A 25035-nucleotide genomic window follows, 5' to 3' on the forward strand; every position below is an offset into this window, starting at 1 on the left:
ACGGACGAATGGATCAAGAAGATGTGGTTTATCTATACCATGGAATACCACATGGCAATGAGAAACAATGACATCTGGCCATGTGTAGCAACATGGATGGACCTTGAGGGTGTTACGTTGAGCGAAGTAAGTCAGGCAGAGAAGGACAAATATCATATGTTTGCACGTATAGGAGGATTAGGAGGAACTTAACGGAGGACAATGGGGGAGAAGAAGGGGGGAAATGGTGGGGGAAAGGGAGAGAGGCAAACCATGAGAGACTCTTGAATGCTAACAAAAACTGAGGACTGATGGATGTGGGTGGGGGGGAATGGGCACGGGGAGGGGCAATTGTGGGGATGAGCACTGGGTGTTATATGGAAACCAACTATTTGTTAAAAAAAAGAAAAAGAAATGAGTTTCTTAGGACATTTCAGAACTTGGGCATAAGAAAGAAGGGCTTTGGGGCGCCTGGGTGGCTTTGTTTGTTAGGCGTCCGACTTCAGCTCAGGTCATGATCTCGCAGTCCGTGGGTTGGAGCCCCTCGTCGGGCTCTGTGCTGACAGCTCAGAGCCTGGAGCCTGTTTAAGATTCTATGTCTCCCTTTCTCTCTCTGCCCCTCCCCAGCTCGTGCTCTGTCTCTCTCTGTCTCAAAAATAAATAAACATTAAAAACTTTTAAAAAAAGAAAGAAAGAAAGAAGGGCTTTGCCCAATTCTCCATAGGAACATAGAATTTAAATTTAAATCACTATTCTACTAGTGATCCAATTTTTTTTCAGTATAAAGAATTTGTATATACATTTTATCTCATTTTTCTAAAAAGTGCATTTTCTCAATATTTATTTTTATTTTCACTAGTTATCCATCAGTTTCATATGTGTTTAACATTCTGTGATGTTGCTATCTTATAAAAATATAAAAATGAAAATAAATTATATCTTCTCTAAAGGTTATGAATGAAATATGCAAACTTGATACTATATAATATAGAATTAACTATGTATGTAATATTCAAAAACAGCAAAACTTTGGTGTGGAGCGTACTATTTAAACAAATCAGTGATACACAATAGTCTTCTGAAAAAACGGCTTGTTAAATAGATGAAAAGATTGGTACTGGCTGTTTTCTTGCCTTAAAAATAGCAGTTTCTTGAAATAGATCAAGGAAGTATCAAGTAATCACTGACCAGGAAGTGTCTTAATATGTCATAGTTAAATATTATCCTACAGTTAATAATAAACATAAGTTTGAAGAGAACAAATCATTAAATGAATTCACAGAGTAATAACTTGTGTTCATTCACATTGGCTTTATTGAAATTTACCAGATGATTATTATATTAGTCAGCCTTTGCTATGTAGCCAACCAAATCTTAATGGCATTTAACAAAAAGAATTCATTTTTCTTCTGGGCAAGTGTAGTGTAGAAAGTCTCCTGGAACAGTACTAATTCAGGCTGCTGACAAATTTAGCTCTGTTCTAGTGTCTCATTCTGGGGTTCAAGATGAAGGCCCAGTGGCTACCTGGGGTATATACTCTCCTGTGTCAGAGGTCAGAAAACATACTGTGTCTTTTAAAGTGTAGGCTCAGAATTGGCACACCGCTACTTCTGCTCACATCTGTTGGCCAGAGAAAGTCAGATGACCAAGCCCAGCATCGGTGGGCCAGGATGAATAGTCTTATCATGAATGTGAAGGTAATGAATGTTACCTGAACAATAATCTAATAATCTAAATGATCTATCATATTTAATAATTATTCAAAACGATGTATTTTGAGAAGATTAAGAAGAGGCATGTGGCAGGCTTCTGAGATACTAGTAATGTACTAGTAATGTTCTATTTTTTACCTGGGTGGTGATTACAAGGGTGGGTTTACTTGGCTGTACATTCATTCATGAACTGTATAATTTTTCTGAAGTATGATATACTTCAAATAGCTTATATTTTAAAAATTAAGTAATTTTTTAGATTTCTGAATTTTTCGTTACTTTCTCCTAGAAAAGTCATGAATGACATGATTCTTGAATAGAAAAATCCTTTTTAAAAAATTTGGTGTGAGATGAGGCACTTGGATAGCTTAGGTGGTGGAGCATGCGATTCTTGATCTTGGGGTCATGAGTTCAAGCCCCTTGTTGGGGGTAAAGTTTACTTTAAAAAATTGCTATGAGAAAGCTTGTGTCTTTCCAAAGAAATAATATATATTCCTAAGGTTAAATATTATATTTGCCTATACTTTAATAATGTGACGATAACCAGGCTAAGTTAATTCAAGCATTTTAATAAAAATATCTAAGGTTGGGGCGCCTGGGTGGCTTAGTCGGTTAAGCATCCGACTTTTGCTTAGGTCATGATCTCGCGGTTCGTGGGTTCGAGCCCCACATCGAGCTCTGTGCTGACAGCTCAGAGCCTGGAGCCTGCTTCCTATTCTGTGTCTCCCTATCTATCTGACCCACTTCCCGCTCACACTCTGTGTGTGTGTCTCTCTCAAAAATGAATAAACATTTAAAAAAATTTTTTTAATTGTAATTTTGCAGATGTCTGGTTCAGTTGGAAGAGCACATGACTCTTGATCTCAGGGTTGCGAGTTCGAACCCCATGTTGGGTGTAGAGATTACTTAAATAAAACTGAAAAATTGTAATTTTCCTTTTGGATATTTAGAAACAAATGTAGATAAGTGTATTAGTTACATAATAATAATTACATAAACAGAATTAGAAAACAATCTGCCTCAACATATACCATCCAAAGTTTCCAAAGTTCAATATTATCATCTAATAATGTGATATATTTTTAAACCAAAAAATTAGGAATTAAAACATAGATTTTTTAAAAGTTTATTTATTTATTTAAGTAATCTCTATAACCAGCTTGGGGCTCAAATTCATGACCCTAAGATCAAGAATCCTGTGCTCTTCTGACTAAGCCATCTAGGTGCCCACAAAAAGTAATTTTCATAATTTATACAAGTGTAATAAATATATCCAAATTGTCGTTGGATAACATTTTACTTGTGCATTTAAGTCTTTGGAGCATATAAGACTAAAACCTTAGTGTCATTCAAACTGTGGATGATAAGTAGTAGATTTAAGGAGCATTTAAAAAATATTTTTTAATGTTTTATTTATTTTTGAGAGAGAGACAGACAGACAGAAGAATCCAAAGCAGGCTCCAGGCTCTGAGCTGGCAGCACAGAGCCCAAGGCAGGGCTCAAACTCACGAATAGTGAAATTACGACCAGAGCCGAAGTCAGATACTTAGCCAACTGAGCCACCCAAGTGTCCTTATAACGTGTGTCTTTTGCATTTTACAGAAATAAATTCTACGGTTTTATTATTTTAATTTAAAAAAAAGTCTTGAGAGAAATATGTGTCTATGTACTGTCATGAGTCAAGAAGTTTGTTACTCAAGATCAAAAACTCAGAAAATACATAAAATAAAAATTTGGTATGAAAAATATACCACAAAGTCTTCAAACACAATAGATTATGAAAAGATACATGTATAACATAGATGACAATGTAATATGCAAAAGGTTTAGGTATTAATAAAGAAAAAAAGATCACTACTTCTCTAAAGGAAAAATGGACAAATGATAGGCACAGCCATTACAAAAGAAAAAAAGCTCAGATTTAAATGAGATGTGGGAAATGCAAATTAAAGTAATAACAAAAACAGCTCTATATGCACAACTTTGCAAAATTAAAGAGATCTATGATACCTATTACTGTTGAGGATGCAGAACAAAACTGTATTTTAGTAAATTGCTGGGGGAAATGTAAATTCTTACATCTCTTTGGAAAACAAGCTAATAATAACTATAGAAATTAAAAATACATATTATCTTTGATCCAGCAATCCCTAGGAATGTATTCCAAAGAAATAAAAATACCAGTGTATAAAGAAATTAAAAACAGGAAAATATATTACATGCTCATAGTTGCAGAAAACTAGAAACTAAAGCGAATGCCCATTTAGTAGTGTGGTAGTCACTTCAGCTGCTAAAAAATATGTCTCACTCTGGAAATATGGTAGGAGTGAACTTTGTTCTTATTGAAATTACGAGTGTCATCTAACTAGCTTTGGCAGTGCAGTGTGAGTGTGATGTGCCACTTCTGGGTAGAAGCTTTGAGTCAATGTGCTACTCACCAGGTTCTAGTTCCCATCTGTAGTGCCACTGAAACTTGTACCAATCTAAAGCTTCATAAGTCTGAGTAGCTGAGTAACTGATGAACAGAAGTCTGCCTTCCTCATCTGGGCATGTGGCATAACCAAAGCAAAAACTTTTTTGGGAGGGTAAGCGAGCAAGATTTTGGAATCATTACTATGGCATTAACCAAGCCTCTCAGGACTGATAGAGGAAGTGGATAGACAAATAAATAATGGTCCATTATAGAACTGACTTTGATTTTGATTATATTAGGTAGCTTGGATAGATTTTCACAAGATGCTGCTGACACAAAAGATACTGAAAAATGTTTGTATTATTATCCCAGTTTTTATAAGGAAACAGTACATCTTTATAAATATATTACTATATGTAGAGATTATATGAATATGGGGAGAAATATGAATGCCTACAAAGTTGTTAAAATAGGTTAAAAAGGAAAGATAGATCCAGACTAAATTAGAGCAGAGCTATGTGGTGTGATCATATGCCTCAGTTATTCACACTTAATTGTAATTACAAATAATATTATGGAGTAGATATGATCAAGTAATTTCACACAGTATCTCATTGACTCCAAGATGCTTTGATGCTTGGAGCTTCCTCAGACTTCCCTACATCAAGAGGGTTTCACATGCCTGACTGAAAATGCTACCAAGAAGAAATACATCATTTGTTTTTCTTTGAGAAACATTGTTTCTCAAAAGCATGGTCTTGACAGGAACTTGGAAATGCAAACTTATAGGCCTGACTGAAAACTATCCTGAATCAGAAACGGGATGGGGCCCAGTAATAGGTCTTTTATCAAGCCTTTCAGGTGATTCTGATGCAAACTTGCCCCTTACTTGATAAATGTAGCTTTAATTTGGAGGTAAAATATTTTCTTTTAATTCCATCTTAGAAATAAGGTAAGTTATCATTTTATTTTAACACAGTGTCCTCTCTGCTAATTCCATTTTTTTTTTAATTTTTTTTTTTTAATGTTTTATTTACTTCCAGGAGAGAGAGAGAGACAGCGTGAGCAGGGGAGGGTCAGAGAGAGAGGGAGCCACAGACTGAAACAGGCTCCAGGCTCTGAGCTGGCAGTCAGCACAGAGCCCGACGCGGGGCTCGAACCCACGAACCGCGAGATCATGACCTAAGCGAAAGTCGGACGCTCAACCGACTAAGCCACCCAGGCGCCCCTCTGCTAATTCCATTTTGTAAATGCGTTCCTTACTTTGAATATAAATTCCCAATGACCAGATCTGACTGACTTTTTATTTTCCATCTGGTAGGTCATATCACTACAAACTAACTTTCCTTGAGATCAGGTGTCTACCTTAAACCCAAATTAGCTGAGACAGAAGAGACTAGAATTGAAGAGAGCAAGTGATTAAAAAAAAAAAAAAAGCATAGCTATGTTACAGGTGCTTTGAGCAATTTCCCTATTAAGTGTGTTTGGAAATTACAGGCAACAATTTACCTAGTAAAATTGTTTTAATTTTACATTGATAAAAGTATTTTTAGTTTTAAGACAATTGAATATTAATATTTTATGCTAATTTTATACTTTCTATTATCTTCATACTTTTAAATATAACACTTTGGTGTTTAAAAGGTTTTTAGGAGCACCTGGGTGGCTCAGTCGGTTAAGCTTCCGACTTTGGCTCAGGTCATGATTTCATGGTTCATGGGTTCGAGCCCCACGTCGGGCCCTGTGCTGACAGCTAGCTAAGAACCTGGAGACTGCTTCGGATTCTGTGTCTCCCTCTCTCTCTAACCCTCCCTTGCTCACACTGTCTCTCTCTCTCAGAAATAAATAAAACAAAATAAATATAAATAAATAAAAGGTTTTTAATCTTTTTTTTTCCCCTTTGGTAATTTCACATGCTTTGTAAATAATTTCAAAATCAATTTTAGCCTTGTGTGGCTAAATCAGTTAAGTGTCCGACTTTGGCTTAGGTAATAATCTCACTATTTGTGAGTTCTGTGCTGACAGCTCAGAGCCTGTAGCCGGCTTCAGATTCTTTGTCTCCCCCTCTCTGCTCCTCCCCCATTCGTGCTCTGTCTCTAGCTCGCTCTCTCTCTCAAAAATAAACAAACATGAAAAACAATTTTTTTTTTAATATTTTTATTTATTTCTAGGAGAGAGAGAGAGACAGCGTGAGCAGGGGAGGGTCAGAGAGAGAGGGAGTCACAGACTGAAACAGGCTCCAGGCTCCGAGCCGGCAGTCAGCACAGAGCCCGACGCGGGGCTCGAACCCACGAACCGCGAGATCATGACCTGAGCGAAAGTCGGACGCTTAACCAACTAAGCCACCCAGGCGCCCCGAAAAACAATTTTTTAATAAAAAAATAAAATTTTCTGTCAATAATGTCTCAAGCCAACTCATTTTTTGTCCATTTTTCAGTTGTATATAGTATTTATATTTAAGTACTTTTTCAAACCTGCACCTTAAACATTACTTCATTTAGGGTGTTTTTAATTTTTTAAAAATAATTTTTATTTATTTTTGAGACAGAAAGAGATAGAACATGAGCGGGGGAGGGGCAGACAGAGAGGGAGACACAGAATCTGAAACAGGCTTCAGGCTCTGAGCTTCCAGCATAGAACCTGATGCGGGGCTTGAACCTATGAACCATGAGATCATGCCCTGAGCAGAAGTCAGACGCTTAACCGACTGAGCCACCCAGGGGCCCCATAATTTAGAGTTAAAAAATTTTTTTTTCTTAAAGTGGGCTCTACCCCCAATGTGGGGCTTGAGATCAAGAGTTGCATGTTCTACCAACTGAGCCAGCCAGGCACCCCTATATTTAATTATTTTTGATAATCATTTGTTCATAAAGAAAAAGGAACGAACAATCCTGTTTTTTTTAATCTAATTAATTATTTCTAAAATAGTTTATTGTCAAGTTGGTTTCCATGATAACATCCAATGCCATCCCAACTGGAACAATCATGTTCTTGTTGCATGTTTCTAAAACTGTTCTTGTGTATTCTAAAGAAACATTTCAAGTGAAATTTCTCAATTATGTCTTATTATTTTAGCATGTCTATGATCACCAGCATAATTGTGTGTGTCCTTTACCCTAGCTATAGTAAACTCCAGCTACAGTAATTCATAATTAATTACATAAGCACAGGCTTGCCCGTATTCTTGGCCCCCACTAACATTATCATTACAACCATTGTGATCTTGTCAACATTTATAGTTGATCATGTTATTCATTGGCTTTTCAGGATAGTGACCAAAATCTTGAAAATGGCTTCAAGGCACTGCACAATCAGGTTCCAGCCTACCTTTACCTTACTCTGACCTTCAGTTACAGAGGCCTTCTTTATTTTTAAAATTATGAAAATGTTTAAACATACTAAAAGATAAGAGAGTTGAATAACTCCCCGTGAACAATTTCCATAATATTTAGCCACATTGCATCTCTAAAAAATAGGGACATTTTATTTATTTTCATCTTCTTTTATTGAGCCAAGCTAACCTAGCTTTTAGGGCAAAATGGTGTGTCCCAAGCCCAGCCTTGCTGAGGAAACTATTTATGTGGACCTCAGTTTGTTTCTCTGCAAATTAGGAGTAATGATAGTATGTACTTCATATGATCGTGAAGAATGAATTCCATACTAAGAGCTGAGAACTCTGTCTGCCGTATATAGTAGGTGCATAATAAATGAGGCCATTATCACTTAGAACAAGTCATACATAACATCTCTCTACCTCAGAGTCTTCCCACAACCTAGAAGTGCTTGTCTTCTCTTGTCCTCTCAGACTTTGTTCAGTTTGTCTACCAATAGTTCAAATGTTACATCTTCAGGGAAGACCTCCCTAACCTCCCAGATTAGACTATGGCATCCTTTTCTTTTTTTAAATTGAAATGGATGATGTTATTATTATTTTTTGAAGTTTATTTATTTAGAGACAGAGAGTGAGGAGAGGGCAGAGAGAGAGAGAGAGAGAGAGAGAATCCCAAGCAGTCTCTGTGCTGTCAGCACAGAACCCAATGCAGGGCTCACAGTTTGTGAGATCAAGACCAGAGCCAAAAATAAGGGTCGCACACTTAACCAACTGAGCCACCCAGGTGCCCCTAGGCTATAGTGTCTTAATATACTTGATGCTTTTCCTGCATGGTACTTATTTGAAATTATTAATTTGTGAGGCTGATTAATGGAAGGTCTTTCCATTACACGGGAAGGAAGCTCCATGAGGGAGAAGATGGTATCTGTTTGGCTCCTTTGTTTTAAATGCTCAACACCTAGTACAAACTAGGTACTCAAAACATTTATTCAATATTTAAAGACCAATTTTTTTTCAAATTTGCTTTGGATCAAATCCTGTTATCAGTATGTATAAAGCTAATTAGGATAAATGTAATAAGTTCTATAACAGGCTTAAACAACTTACTTCCAGTTATTTGAATACTGAAAATATATTAATAAAGTACTTTTTTACACAGATTTCTTAAGAAAAAAATGCTTCTAGCTAAAAAGTTTGTCTGCTGCAGTTTATTTCTAAAGTAAATGATGGAGTGGAAGTCAGCGGAGGCGTTAAATGGTTCAGATATAAACAGAAGGAAAAGCCTCCAGATAATCTTCCAATTCACTTCTATCTTTTTAAAGTTCATTTATTTAAGTAATCTCTACACCCAACATGGGGCTCAAATTCACGACTCTAAGATCAAGAGTTGCACATTCCTCCAACTTGAGCCAGCCAAGGGTCCCCTTCACTTTCATATTTTTATATAATTTCTACTTATATAGTTTAGGGGCTTGATAATCTTATAAAAGATTAGTATCATCAACTTTTTTTCTAGAAAAATCCACGTGTATACAAGCATTATTATTTTTTTTCTTAATTTTTTTAATGTTTTATTTATTTCTAGGAGAGAGAGAGAGAGAGACAGCGTGAGCAGGGGAGGGTCAGAGAGAGAGGGAGTCACAGACTCCAAAACAGGCTCCAGGCTCTGAGCTGGCAGGCAGTCAGCACAGAGCCCGACGCGGGGCTCGAACCCACAAACCGCGAGATCATGACCTAAGCGAAAGTCGGAGGCTTAACCGACTCAGCCACCCAGGCGCCCCTTAGCATTATTATTTTTTTTTCATTGCAATGATTCTAGAAAAATGCTTCTCATGAAACTTCATTTCCCCATGACAGTGGTCACCTATTTCCAAGTTTCCAAATCATGTACCTATCAGTAAAATAAAATATAAAAGACCAACCTAAGTCTCAAAAACATCTTGTTTTAAAGTTCAGTTCACAAAATCCCCAAATAGTTAACTGTCTTATGATGGGTAGTATTTTTTAAAGTAAGTTTGGAGAAACAGTCCAGGAGAGAAAAGGATACAGCCAAATTTTTCTTATCTAACATGCTGTGTTCTATATTTTCCTCTTGTTAAATCATTCTGCAAACTAGTATATTAAAAGCTCCATGAAGTGTATTCAACTTGATATCCTTTCCAAGCTTATTTGATGACAAAACTTATGAATATGCCTCAAAACCAGAGTTATCAAGCATAATTTTGAGAATTACTAGTCTGGGTGCATTAACTAGTCAACTAGTCCCGAATCTTATTAAAAATATACAACCTTGATTGTAGCGGTCCCCTTAACTCCTGGTAACCATGAACAGTTCACATAACAAACCATTTAATAAATTCAATTTAGAATCCTATCAAGAGTTGATATGTTTTATAATTTGCAGAATTTACTTACTTTTGAAACAAGGCAGCTGCCAGTTTATAGATTTCGAGTAACTTAATTTTCTTTGTAATTCTTCAAGGTTTAGTAATAGCAATTAATAACCTCACCTATCAAGTTCTTATTGAGAATTAGTGGGGATGGGGGTTAAAGTTGTTATCTTAAAGATTTCAGAGCAGAAAATGCAGACAAGCCTTATTATATTGCCCTTGGATCCAGCAACTTGAAAGCTGTCAGGTATATTGACACCTTTTAAATCAGTGGCTTGCATACTAGAATTACTCAAGGAATCTTCTGAAAATATATGTCACTACTGGGATTAAGACCCTACGTATATGTATTATGTAAAATTCCCTAGATGGTTTTGATGCACATTTCTAGATAAAATTCCTTGTTTGGGGTAGTATGTTCTCACTGTAATCAATTGCAATAAGGGTAATCTGTTACTTGTGATAAAGATGGTAAAGACCTCTAAGCTTTTGGCTTTTGTTTCAGGTCATGGGTCTATACTATTTTCCTCTGAGTACATTACACTTATTTCCTTAATAGTAGTTTAGTGTACTCTTTGATCTGCTTTGTCAGAATTAAGATGGTAGGGGGCGCCTGGGTGGCTCAGTCAGTTAAGCGTCCTACCTCGGCTCAGGTCATGATCTCACGGTTTGCGGGTTTGAGCCCCATGTCGGGCTCTGTGCTGACAGCTAGCTCAAAGCCTGGAGCCTGGTTCGGATTCTGTGTGTCTCTCTCTCTCTCTGACTCTCCCCTGCTCACTTGCTCTCTGTCTCAGAAATAAAAAAATTAAAAAAAAAAAAGAATTAAGATGGTAGGACTACTTCACCCCGAGGCACATATTTGTTCCATGTGATTGACCGATTCTTCCTCTGTAGTTAAACTGAAGTTTCAAAGAGCCATTTTCATAACCCTTTTTCTCTGTCCTGGGAGTAGACAAACCAACAAATGTACCAGAAAGTCCTGCTGGTATATTTTAGAACATTCTTTAGAAGATCACATTTCCCAATAGTCTGGTCCACCTCTGTGAATTCAGTTGTCTTTTGGCTAGTCTGTAGTATGCCCCTACAATGATTTCCTTCCTTTAGTTCTCTCAAAGTGATCTACAGAGCAACCTTGTTATCTGTATCTCTTCTAGACACATAGCACTACATTACCTCACCTCTTAAGGATTCTGTTTCTTCTATGTTATTCTTCTATTATTATATTCTAGTAGGTTTTTTTTTGTAGTAATCTCAACCCCAACCTGGGGCTAGAACTCATGACTTCGAGATCAATAGTCAGTTGCATGCTCTATCTGCTGAACCAGCCAGGTGCCCCTATATTCCAGTAGCACTACACAAGCAACCTTTGATCATATATTATATATTAAAATATATTCTTTACTATTCTTGTCCAGTGAATTGTCTGAGACGTTTATGTTCAATTTTTGATTCTAGGAAACTGAAACCTATTCTTTTTATATCTTACAGTCTTCAGAGATCATAGATAAGTTTTTTAAGGAAAAAAATACTGAATTTATTTTGGCAACTTAAGGAAAAATTTAGATAATTATTTTACCCTTTCAAATAAAACCTCCTACTAATTGACTAATAATTTAAACACAGGTTATTATGCTTAACTGATTTAGGTTTATGTGAACTTGAAATAATACCATTAAGTTTTCAGCTATCTTAGCAACATTAAAAGGAAAGGACCAGTTAAATGCCACCTTTGCTCCTAAACCACCAAGAACTAAGACACATACAAATTTTATGGCAAGTAATCTAAAACTCTTCTACAAATGATTAACTGTAATTCTATCCAACAGGAAAATAAATACAACAGACCTATCTAATTACTTAAGACACCAGATACTCATCATGCAGTTTCAGTATCTAGTAACAAACCTCTAAACTGTAAAATTTGTTTCACAACTTCTAAGTACTAATAATAAACACATTTTAAAAGGTTGATAGCCATTTAAAACTATATATAGAAGTACTTAAGTACACAAGTATCAAGTGAATGTGCATGTACACCAAAAATTTTCAAGTCTAGATTTAGAGCTAAACCTGGCAGTCTCCAAATATTCTACATATACCAAAATCATTAGCATACCTTTAAAAAATAAAATTTTGCATGGGGTAAGAGAAATACGATTAAATAGCTGGATACTCTACCTATAGAAAGGTGACAGACATCTATCTATATTTTCCATGTCAAAATGTGATTGACTTGAGTTGGCTCAAGAGATAAGTTATCTTTATCTTATCAAAAATAAGAGTGCAAATGTAACCACTAGACATAAAACAAATAAGCATTTTAGAATAGTGTTTTAGTATCTTCAAATTCTGACAAAATTCAGTACATAAAAAATTAAATATGCCAGTTTTGCTGACTGCTATCAGATTTTTAAAATAATTTTCATTTTTTGGTCCATATTCAGTAAGTAATAAAATTAAACTCTTAATTTTTACTTTTTCATATCTAAGGTAATAGCTCTAGGGTATTCCTGAAAAAGAAATAATGGAATCAGAAATAAATAATGTTAAAATATGCAAAGTAATAAATCTGTATTTGATGGCACTAATGGTGGCCAATGGTGATTTTCCTTAAGCTTACATTTTAATATTTTCCTTAATGAATAGGTGTCTTTTTTCTGTTTGTTTGTTTTCGGTTAACAACACCCCCATCCACTCCAAACATACCCGTGGCCTTTATTAACTTCAAGAAAATAGCCTAAAATGTTCACAATTGCCATTATTTGGCCAGGTTAAAAAAGAATTGCTGATGATAAAAATGGCCTTCATTTTATTCTCAACTACTTTTGTTATAAGTGTATTTTAAAATTCATTATTTAACAAAAAATAACTTTTAAAATATATATTTCAAGTCTCAAAGTTAATTTGAAAGAAATGTATAACATTTCATTGGAAAATAATAGTTTCAACAGGTATGTGCACAATGCCTAGATGAGTTGTAATTCTGTCATCAAAACCATCACACTTTAGTATTTGTAAAGGAGAATTCAAGGTAGAAGATTTTTTCTGCATTATGAAATTGGTTTAAAGACAGTACTTTTACATGTAAAAATAATTTACACTAAAAAACTCAAGCACAGAAGTCTGATATTTTGTTTATCAAAATAACGAGAACAAAATGAGCAATGAAAAAATAGCAAAAGCCATTACAAAAAATAGTAAATTCCTATTTAAATTTCTGTGTTCACACAGATTAAAAATGTTTATTAACTATATCACATAGATTGTAGCATACTTTAACCTATAATATAGAATGGTAACATGGGATAGTTGAAATTTAAGCTGCACTTACCAAAATAGTTTTAACCTGAGTCTTTGATGTCTTCAGAAATGTACTTGACAATAAGATATGATAAAGTATAATTATAATTTAGAAGTATAATTCAAGGTTATTATTCTTTGAATTTCTCTTAATACTGCTTCTTAAATATTGGTGTAAAATTATAAATATTTATTACATTTTTGGGGTTCTCAGAACACAAGGGAGTGTATGAATTAAAAAGCTGTTATTTTTTTTCCACTATACAAGCATATGAAGATGTCTTTCTTGTTCAAAATGCCTTATATTTAATCATATTTTCATATTTCAAGATATTTTAGAACAAATGCAGGTCAAAGGATTATCATAGATACTTAAATATTCCCATGAAATGTCACACCCACTAAGGAATTTAATACAAGTTCACTAAAGAATATCAAATTAATCATTTCCTCCTATAAATATTTTCTTTTTATTTATTTTGTGTTGAGAAGTTGCAGTTTCAAGTACTATTAACAGAAAATACATAACAAAAGCTTCCTAACAAGTGAAAAAAATAATTATAAATGCTGGAAAAATTGGCCTCATTAACATATTTACAAACTTTTACTTAATACATACTCCATTGGAAATTAATTATATGACATTTATACAAGCATTAACATTTCCAGATCACTCTGAGTAAGTGAGCACTTCAGTTCTTTACTGTCTATACCCAAAGTTGAAAGTCACTCAGTTTCTGAAGGCAACACTGACAAGCATCAAAAATGGGTCAGTCTGAGATGCTATTGACATATTGTTCTGCTCCTTCACCTAAAGATGTTTCTGCTGAAAAAGTGTCCTTATGCTTCTTTTTTTCTTTGCTCTGATCTTCCTGAAGCTTCAGAATTATGTTTCGGATTTCTTCTCTTTTTGTTCTCATTCTTGGGGGAGGAAACCAGTTTGCCAAATTCATGGGTAGTTCAAAATTGAGAATTGGATTCTGGAAATAAAAATATTAAATGCACATTAGAAAACCATAATAAATATTTTAATTTCAATCACAAAAGCATTATAGAGTTAAAAATGGATAATCAGTAAATTCATTTAATAAGTATGTACTCATTACCTATCTCAGGCCAGATATTGTGCTAGGCACTGGAGATAATGAGACAGTTTCTGCCTATAGATCTTGTAGTCTAGATTAGAGGTCAGCAAACTACAGCTAGTGAGCCAAATTCTGCCTACGGCCTGTTTTTGTAAACAAAGCCTTATTGAGAAACAGCCACACCAACTCATTTACATGTTGTCTGTGGATGCTCTCAGGACACGATAGCTGAACTGCGAGTAGGCGTACAAACTGCATGGCCACAGAGCTGAAAATATTTACTACTTGGCCCTTTTATAAATGGTTTGCTGATTGTAGTCTAGACAGACAGAGAACTCAACAATTAAAACAATGTACACGACAAGTGTTATGACAGTAGAAGCAGAAAGTCCTATGAAAATCCATGTCTGGGGGCTTAATGTAATTCCAGGAAGTAATATTTAAGCTGAAACCTGAAGAATGAGTAGAAGCTGGTCCAATGAAGAATGAAAGAAGCAACTGGGAAGAGTATCCCATGTAGGGACCTAGGTACCAAGCCTAGAGGCAAGAAAGAACATGGCACAATATAAGAAACTGAATGACACAGAATGCTGGAGTAAGCATGGTAGGAAATGAGGCTAGAACACATGAAGGATTTTCATCTTTCACATGCATAAAATGATTAAGACTCTAGTTTCTGGAAAACAACCGTGAAAAATAAAAGGCAGCAGGCTTAGAGACTGGTGTTGTGGTTCAGAATAGTGATGCCAATATACTGGACTTAGAAAGTGGCAGCAGGAATAGGGATTGAACAGATGTGACATTAAGTGATACATTTCACAGGACTGAGTGCTATACTGGATGATAGATGAGGACAAGGATGGAGTCAAGAGAATTATAAAGGATATCTAAGAGAGGTGTCCATGGTATTGTACCTCTGAAGTCAAAGGAAGAAAGCATTATGAAAAAGGAATGGCCCGCAGTATCAAATGGTATGGGGAGGTTGGGAACAATTTCAATGTAAGGGCAAGAGTAAAGCCAGATTACAAAGATTTGAGAAATGAGTAGGATTTGTGGAAATGAAGACAGTGAACGTATAACTACTTCTCCATAAATATATCCGTAAAGGGGAGAAAAGAGGGTAAAAGTCTTAAGGTGGAAAGAGCCAGTGGAGAGGGAAAGTTGGTCAGTTATGAGGAATGAAGTCAACAAACCTTGGATTTCATGAAGTACAAGTAGTCTTTTTATTCTTTAAAAACTCTCCAACTTGGGACAAATTTTTGAAATGATAGTTTTCAAATTATTTAAAGTATTTCCTTATTAATGTTTTTAACATTGATGTAAGGTCAAAAACAGTTGACCCTTGAACAATGTGGGGATTCAGGGTGCTGGCCCTATTGAGTCCAAAATCCACATACAACTTTTGACTCCCGAAAAACTTACCTACCAACAGCCTACTATTGACCGAAAGCTTTACTGATAACATACTCAATTAACACAAATTTTGTATATGTATTATATTACGATTTTCTTACATGAAGTAAGCTAGAGAAAAGAAAATGTTACAAAAATCATAAGGAAGAGAATACATTTATTTATAGTACTGTACTATATTAAAAAAAAAAAAATCTGTGAATAAGCAGACCCATGCAGTTCAAGCGCATGTTGTCTAAGGGTCCACTATACAGTATTTTATTATTTATTATATCAGATCCAACATACTGAAACCCACCTCAAAAAAGCTCTCTACATACTGTAATACATATACACCACAATCACTGAAGTTGTTTTGCTGGGGTACTTTTGGATTAGAGCCTTTCATAACATCTTTGGAAAAACTTCTTTTGCTTCCTTTTTTAACTTCCCATTCCACCTCTAAATACCTGCAATAATGCACATACAGTAAGAATATACATATATAAGTATACACAGTCCCTCATTCCCACCAGAATACAAAGTACAAGTGATGATTTTGAACTTACTCTCTTAGAATTTTTACAACATTCGATCGAGAAGGGCCTCTAAGTGAGTCCATCAGCAGGATACAAGGTCTGCAGGGTGAAACGACCAAATGTTATCACTTTATAATGTTAAAAAAGGCATAAAAAGATGAGCATTAACAATAGAATTTAAAACACTCACAAGTCCCTTGACTCAGTAAAATTTGGATAAAAAATAAATCTTACAGATATACATATCCCAATAATATTTAAATATCCATGGCTATACTAAATACCAAATTGTAGAATATTAACTGAACCATATCTTATTATGAATATATTTCACTGAAGTTCCATAGTTAGTTCCTTAAAAGAATTCAAAATTTAGTAAAAAGGCAAAATAATTCTGAAAATTTGAATATCCCCAAATTCCAAATTACCAAAAGTAGGACCAAGCAAAGTAGAAATAAATCCATTTCTTAAAAGTTCATTAATATTTGTTAGTAATCTCTATACCCAACGTGAGGCTCAAACCCACAGCTCCAAGATCAATAGTTGCACATTCTTCCAACTGAGCCAGCCAGATGCCCCCAAATAATCCCATTTTTAACCAAAACCTATTATAGATAACAAAACAGGTAATCATCACACAGAAGAGTTAGTTTAGGAGTCCCTGGTTGGCCTAGCTAGTGGAGCATGCAACTCTTGAACTTAAGGTTTTGAGTTCAAGCCTCACACGGAGTATAGACATTATTTAAAAATAGGGAAAAATAAAATAAAAGGGAATTAGTTTAGAATCCAGTGTTTTTTGAATCCAATTAAGAATCCAGTGTAAGATTTAGGATCCAGTGTAAAAATCAGTGTAAGGTTCTACTTTAGAACACTCAATATGAGTAACACACAACCTTTGAAATATTGTTGTAAACCCAAGTGAGGAAGACTAATATAGTACAAAAAGTCTTGGAATGTTTAAAGATCTGGATTCTTCTTGCCTAAAATTCTGTGGGATTTGAGGCAGATCGCTTAATTGCTCTAGCTCCCTACATTTTCATTCATAAGTGAAGTTTGAGTTTCAAAAGCTGTTAATGGAGTTTCACCCAACATTTTCTTAAAAAAGTCAAAAGAGATAGAGTCTAAAAATAGGTAATACCTCATCAATTAAGTTATTCATAGACCCTGAAAAGACCTCATAACATGTACTTTTTTTTTTTTTAAGCAAGCTCTACACCCATCATGGGGCTGAACTCATGACCCTGAGATCGAGTCACATGTTCTACAGTCTAAGCCAACCAGGTGCCCCAGAACATGTTTTTAAAAAAATTTTTTTTAAATGTTTTTTATTTATTTCTGAGAGAGAGAGAGAGACACTGTCAGCAGAGGAGGGTCACAGAGGGAGAGACACATAATCTGAAGCAGGTTCCAGGCTCTGAGCTAGCTGTCAGCACAGAGCCTGATGAGGGGCTCGAACCCACAAACTGTGAGATCATGACCTGAGCCGAAGTCGGACGCTCAACCGATTGAGCCACTCAGGTGTCCCAAAAACACGTACTTTTGAAAACCGAACAGATTCACTCTCATTTGGGCTTCCCATCTTGAATCATGTCCCTAAGGACTGCCTTGAGTCACTCCACAGTCTTCACATAGTAGCTATGGTACCACTGTAAACTCCAATTCTAAAGTTACTGGTTTGAATTTAAATGACAGTCCTTTGTCCTTTTTTTGCTCCAAATCAATATATATCCAAAAGGAATAGTAGCTCTCTCTGGGAATGTGTGTGCGTATACAAATAGAAAATGGACACAGAACTGAAAGGATTATCCATTCTGCCCAACTTGAGCCCTGGTTACCAATTCTCCTCACCCATCTTGAAAGGCTTTGTGACTTTTAAGTACTTGTTTAAATAAAAACTGTCCAGTTATGTTTTATTCTATGAGGGTATGTAAATAAAATATATCACACAGTTTGTAAGATATAAAGTTAATGCTTACTGTTTACAGATGGTAGGCTTTAAATGCCACTGTCCTATTTCTGAATTGCAGTTGTCATCGGCAAGGAATCCATCATCACTGCTATCATCCTATAAAAGACATCCCGTTAGTATTGAAATTATATAATCTAAATAATTAATAACCTCAAAAAATAGCATTACTGATGATAAAAATCTTTGTAGTAAATATGTAAATTCTTTTCCATATAAGTGATCAGACATGAGAAAATGCGGTTAATCAGTTCTAATTCTCTAATGACACAACACTGACATTTTAATGAAAAGAAATTACTGATCAGAAGTCCATGAAAAATTGTTACGTCTATTTATTCAATGTAAAATAAAATTTTAATTACTGAAAATATATGACTCATTCTTCTTTAGTCAAAGACTACTGCTCTGATTTTAGAGATTTCTACAAAACTTGTTTGTTGGCCAAGATGACCATTTCACAATAGGAATATGAATGACTTATATTTATTATTCTTTTACATAAGTAATTTTCTCAAATCAGAAATATTTAAAGGGTTTTTGGAAACAACTCCTTGACAAAATCATATATCCACTTCACTTGAGAGAAAACTTAGTGACACTGTGTCTTTTTCTGTAGATTATCTTGAATATAAAACAAGACTTTTTCTATTCTTTAGAAAGCTTCTGGCAACCTTATAAATAACACTGGAAATGATAATAATAATCATAAAAATAATACATAGATGAGCTAGTTCACATAAATGTTACAAACAAAGAGGCATATGAACAGTGCTCTTTGTAAGCTTTTAATGTAATACCTACAATGTGCCTGTATAAGTTGCAGAGAAAAACTGTATTCCTTGGACATATATTGTAGAGCAAGGGGCATCAAAAAATGGCTTTTGTTAACATGAAGATTAAACAAAAAGGACAAATGGTACAGTACAGAGCTGTCTTCACTACACAAGATAAACTCAAAGTTTATCCTAACAACTAAAGAAAGGTCAAAGAATTAAAGAAATGAAATGCTGTAGGATTCTTACAAACTTTTCTTCCATAAAATATTTTCAAAAATAGATTTTATTCTTGGTGTAAATAAAATTTATTGTAGCAAATGAAACTAAGGAAATATGAGAACTGACCTAAGTTAGTTTTAACTAAATACTATATGCTCCTGCCATGATACCTACACATTAAATTAGAAGAAAGAAAAAGAATCAGTGGAAAAATGGAAAAATTAATATAATTTTGCTGTGCTCATGTACCACATAATCAAGTATCTAAACATTTGCCTCTCGAACAAGTTACACCAAAGGTTAGGTATGACCCACAAATGCTTTAAAAGAGGAAGAAAAAGGGATTGTAGGGTTAGTGGGCTGCTGGCTGGGTTCAGGTGGGAGAATCCCTTTTATATTAAATGGATAGCCAAAACTACAACAAAAACCCTAAAAGAAAATAATACAAAACAACATTAATACATTTAATGTGGCAACTTCTAAATTAAAAATTCAGTTTGTGCTTTGAGATGAGACCCAAATTCAGAAGGCATGAGTTACTGGTTGAAGAAATTGCCTGTAGGACTCCAAAGAAAAATTTAATTAGATAAAATATTGGACCTTTTAGCCAAGCATTAGGTTTTACCTGGTTATCCTGATCTTCTGAGAAGTCGATGAGTTCATCTTCAAGCATTTTACTGCCTTCTGCTGATTCATCACTATAGTTTAGTCTAATTTTGCTTAAACCATCTATATCAATAAGAAACATTACATAATTTTTATAAGGACATTCATGTAACTTACAGTATATGTTAAAATTAATGCTAATTGTATAGTAAATATAGATGTGAAATCTGAATTAACATGTAATATCACAAATGTAACTTACTTTTTAAAAAGTTTATTTTTGAGAGAGAGAGAGAGAGAGAGAGAGAGAGAGAGAGAGAGAGAAAGAGAGAATCCCAAGCAGGCTTTGTTCTGTTCAGCGCAGAGCCTGACACAGGGCTTGATCTCACAAATCAGAAGATCATGACCTGAGCCAAAATCTAGTGTCAGATTAAGCCACCTAGGTACCCCTCACAAATATAACTTACTGTTAATAAAATCCTGGACTGAGGGACACCTGGGTGGCTCAGCTGGTTGAGTGTCTAATTCTTGATATTAGTTCACATCATGATATCATAGTTTGTGAGATCGAGCCCACCTTGGGCTCTGAGTTGACAGTGCAGAGCCTGCTTGGGATTCCGTCTCCCTCTCTGCCCCTCTCTTGCTTGCACTCTCACTCTCTTAAAATGAACATTAAATAAACAAACAAAGAAACAAACAACCACCCTGGATTGACATGTCAATTACAAAGTTACTTCTACAACTCGGACTTGAAAATTCATTAAATTTAAAACTAGGTATCAATTATATTATTAAGTATATGTATATTTAAATATGTATACAGATATATACATGTGTAAAACATTTTTGTACTAGGTATGGTGGTTATCTTTAGTAACAGAAGCTACAATAATCTGAAAATAACTTACTGCCCAAAACCAGAAATAGCAAACTGTAGAACATAAAATACATTTTTAAAATTAAAAAATATGAAAAATGTTTTATAGATTAAAAAATAAAATGATTGGGGCGCCTGGGTGGCTTAGTCGGTTAAGCGTCCGACTTTTGCTTAGGTCATGATCTTGCGGTTCGTGGGTTCGAGCCCCGCGTCGGGCTCTGTGCTGACTGCCAGCTCAGAGCCTGGAGCCTGTTTCGGTCTGTGACTCCCTCTCTCTCTGACCCTCCCCTGCTCACGCTGTCTCTCTCTCTCTCCTAGAAATGAATAAAACATTAAAAAAAAATTAAAAAAATTAAAAAAATAAAATAAAATGATTAATGGGGCCTCTGAGTAGTTCAGTTGGTTAAGAATCTAACTCTTGTCTTTGGCTCAGGTCATGACCTCACAGTTGGTGAGTTCAAGTCCTGCATTGGATTCTCTGCTGACAGCATAGAGTCTGCTTGGGATTCTTGGTCTCCTCTCTCTCTGCCCCTGCTCTGCTCTTTCCCTCTCTCCAAAATAAATAAGCTTTTAAAAAATTAAAATAAAAAATAAAAATTAATAGAATGAAGTAAAATAGGCTTGTTTTTGGACAAATAATAAAAGAAAATACACATATGAAAATAATCATGTTAGGATAGGATGCTGTGATTGGAAACATACTACTTATAATAAATAATAAAACACTATGTAAATCATTTTGTTCTATGAAAAATAACCTTTCAATTGTTTTTCAAACATATGTATTTTTATGATTGAAGCTAAAATATCTATATTCAAATAAAATCTGTCCAAATCCTCAGGCAATTCATGATCAATTATAATTAAGTTACTCTAGCAGCCAATTCTACAGAAGCTGTGTTATATAAATATAAACCTTACACAAGTTAAAAACATGTGCATTAAAAATGGAGGAAAAGAATTTAAATACTGTAGTTAATTCTTTCATTCAATAAACAAATGTTCTGGCATAAACTCAGAGGTGATAACTCAACCAGCTGTTCTTTAAATCAGTCCCAGTTCCTGAGAGCTTCTCAAATAGTGAGATCATCTGAAGATGCCAAGTGAGATTCTAGAGTTTAAAACATATACATTTTTCATGTACCAGAGCAAAACAACATTTCATATGGTGTCCTACTGAAAAACCAGCAAATTAAAGCACTGATACTACACGTTATTTTCCTACAATTGACCTTAACCTAATTTCTGTGATCAGATACAATTCCCACTTATTTACGACAGTGTATATCTGACATCAGAAGTCAATACTTTTGACTATGTGTGTTTGATGGTTAAAACTGTATTAAAACGGGGATGCCTGGGTGGCTGACTCAGTCAAGTGTTGGACTCTTGATCTCAGCTCAGGTCATGAGCCTGAGTTCCCTGCTCATGCTCTCTCTTTCAAAATAAATAAATAAACTTAAAAAAAAAAAACAAACCCTCCATTAAAACTACCTACATGCCTCATTTAAATCTTGTCAATTATATTCCCAGACCAAATTGGAAATCAGTATTGAAATATTAATCATAATCACTAAAATTGTTAAAAGCTCTTATCCTAAGTTTTAACATGCCATTTGATATAGAACAGACTATATAACCAACCTCTCTGAGGTAGTAGAAGCACCTCTAGAGAGCACTCTTACTTAATGTACTTTTGTGTGAGTGATCCCTCGGAAACATCCGAGAAAAGCACAGAAATGCACAGACTCACTCTAGAGCACCATTTTTCAAACCATGGGATACTATCATCATTGGATTAAGGCAAGCACTGAAAAGAAGAGAAAATATCAAGGTATCACACCCAATAAATGTAAATTAATTTCCCCTAAGGAAGATATAGTTGATGCAGCTACACACATACCAAAAACAAAACAAATACACAAACCATAGTTTAAAAAAGGGGTGGGGGGCTAGAAAGGCAAACAGATGATTCTATACTTTGATCTCCACTAGGATTTGTGAGGATATTTACTTAAATTTAACTGGATACTACTTGGCTAGAAAATTTGAAGGAAAGGGCTACCAGGAATTTCTGGGGTATATATATATATATACCCTTCATATATATATATATATGAAGCCCTAGGTTTTGTCCCATTGCTTTTAAATCATGAACTTTAATTCATTTTTTAAAGTGTATTTATTTAGTTTTTGAGAAAGCGGCAGGGGAGGGGCAGAGAGGGAGAGAGAGAGCAGGAGAGAGAAAGAGAGGGAGGGAAGGAGGGAAGGAGGGAGGCAGAGAATCCCAAGCAGGCTCCACACTGTCAGCACAGAGCTTGATGTGGGTCTCGAATTAATGAATCCTGAGATAATGACCTGAGCTGAAACCAAAAGTCAGATGCTTAACCAAACCCAAAGAAACCAAGGTGCTCAAACTTTAATTCATTTCTCATTTGAATTCACATTACAGTGTATAAGATTACTGATCAACAGAGAACTTTAAAGAAAATAGTTCTATGGAGATATAATTCAAGTATCATACAATTCACCCATTTAAAGTGTACAATTCAGGGGGTACCTGGGTGGCTCAGTCAGAGTCCAACACTTGGTTTCAGCTCAGGCCACGATCTCATGGTTTGTGGGTTCAAGCCTCTCTTTCTGCCCCTCCCCCACTCGTACGCATGCAATCTCTCAAAAAAATAAGTGTACAATTCAGTTGTTTTTGATATATTTACACATATGTACAACTATCATCAGAGAAAATTTTAAAATCTCAGTAAGAAACACTGTACTCTTCAGCCACACCACACTAGCCCTAAGCAGCCACTAATCTACTCCATAGCTTTTCCTGTTTGGGAGATTTCATACAAATGGAATCATATAACATGTGGTCTTTTGTGACTACTTTCACAATACTTTCAAGACTCATCTATGTTGTAGCACGTAGCAGTATTCCTTTTTATGATCTAATAACATTCCATTGGATAGATATATCACTAATTGACTATCCATTTGTCAGTGGATGAACATTTAGGTTGCTTCTGCATTTTGGCTACTATAAAGTTTCTATGAACATTCGTGCCCAAGTTTTTGTGTGCTTTTATTTTTCTAGGATATATATGTAGGAGGAGTGAAATTGCTGGGTCATATGTTAACTCTACGTTTAATTAAACTTTATTTTGTGAGAGAGAGAGAGCAGGATAGGGACAGAGAGAGGGAGGAGAGAATCCCAAGCAGGCTCTGCACTGTAGGAACAAAGCCCGATGAGGGGCTCAAACTCAGGAACCACTCATGACCTGAACTGAAATCAAGAGTTGGTCACTTAACCGACCACCCAGGTGCCCTACATTTCATTTTTTAAGGAACTATCAAACTGTCTTCAAAAACAAGCAGCTGCACCAATTTATACTTCCACTAGTAACATGAGGGGTTCTGATTTCTTCATATCCTCACCCATACTTGTTAATATCTGACTTTTTGATTGTAGCCACACTATACTAGTATGATATGAGGAAGTATCTCACTGTGGTTGTGGTCTACATTACTCTTATGTCTAATGATCTCTATCACCGTCTCATGTGCTAACTGGCAAGAAACTACACACTGCTTTGAAGGCTTAGTTTTCAGAGTGCCAAAATGGTTAATTAATCTTAAAATATTTTTTAATGTTTATTTTTTTGAGAGAAAGAGCAGGAGCAGGGCAGGGGCAGGGGCAGAGAAAGAGAGAGAGAGAGACAGAGAGAGAGACAGAGACAGAGAGAGACAGAGAGAGAGAAAGAGATTTCAAAGCAGGCTCTAGGCTCAGCAAAGAGCCCGATGTGGGGCCTGAACTCACAAACCGTGAGATCATAACCTGAGCCGAAGTTGGACACTTAACTGAACCACCCAGGTGCCCCAGTAATTAATCTTTAATATGACTATTCATTGCCTCTTTTATTTTTTTTTACTAAGTAGCAAATATGTCAAACAAATAAAAAATATTCTTATAAAACTCAGAAACAGCTTTCTGAGTTACCAAAATAAGGTGGTAAAAGTACCAATACTATGTTCAGCATTCTTGATTTTTGATAGGTTCTTTCTGAATTCATATAATTTCTTCTATGTCTTATCCTAACTTTTTTCCTTCAAAGAAAATGTATTAAATTTATTCACAGTTTAGTAAGCAAGGCAAATCTCATTAGCATATTATGGATTTTATGAAGTAGACTAGTTTACTTTTGAGTTGGAGAGAAAATGAAAACAACTGACTTGATATGAAGTTTAAGTATTAGAAGAGAAACTTTAGATTTCTCTAACAAGTGCAAGAAATACAGAACCGATTCAAGGGAAAAAATCGATTGAACAGAAGGAAATAAAAAAGCAGAAATTGGAGCAGTGTTCTTCCCACTAAAACCCATGAAGGATAGAGTGAGGAATAAGGAACTAACCTTTAATTTGAATGTAACAACTATTTTGGAGGGGAAAG

The 25035-nt window shown here is 35.1% G+C and overlaps 1 protein-coding gene across 5 annotated transcripts in view; it reads right to left on the minus strand.

Moving 5' to 3' along the window:
- Positions 1-13033: 13033 nt before the first annotated feature.
- Positions 13034-25035, minus strand: part of SENP6 (SUMO specific peptidase 6) — a 111894-nt gene continuing 99892 nt past the window's right edge. For 4 of the 5 annotated variants that reach the window (XM_039245781.1, XM_039245780.1, XM_039245783.1 and 1 more), the window contains 5 exons: positions 19731-19834; positions 18118-18206; positions 16172-16240; positions 15922-16072; positions 13034-14105 (listed from right to left, as the gene is read on the minus strand). In XM_039245781.1, the coding sequence (XP_039101712.1) occupies positions 13896-14105; positions 15922-16072; positions 16172-16240; positions 18118-18206; positions 19731-19834 (623 nt within the window). In that variant the 3' untranslated portion in view covers positions 13034-13895. The remainder of the gene's footprint in view (positions 14106-15921; positions 16073-16171; positions 16241-18117; positions 18207-19730; positions 19835-25035) is intronic. The other variant, XM_039245782.1, reaches the window with a different exon arrangement.

Source organism: Hyaena hyaena, unplaced genomic scaffold (genome assembly GCF_003009895.1).
Source record: "Hyaena hyaena isolate Hyena2069 unplaced genomic scaffold, ASM300989v1 scaffold_270, whole genome shotgun sequence".
Lineage (NCBI taxonomy): Eukaryota > Metazoa > Chordata > Mammalia > Carnivora > Hyaenidae > Hyaena > Hyaena hyaena.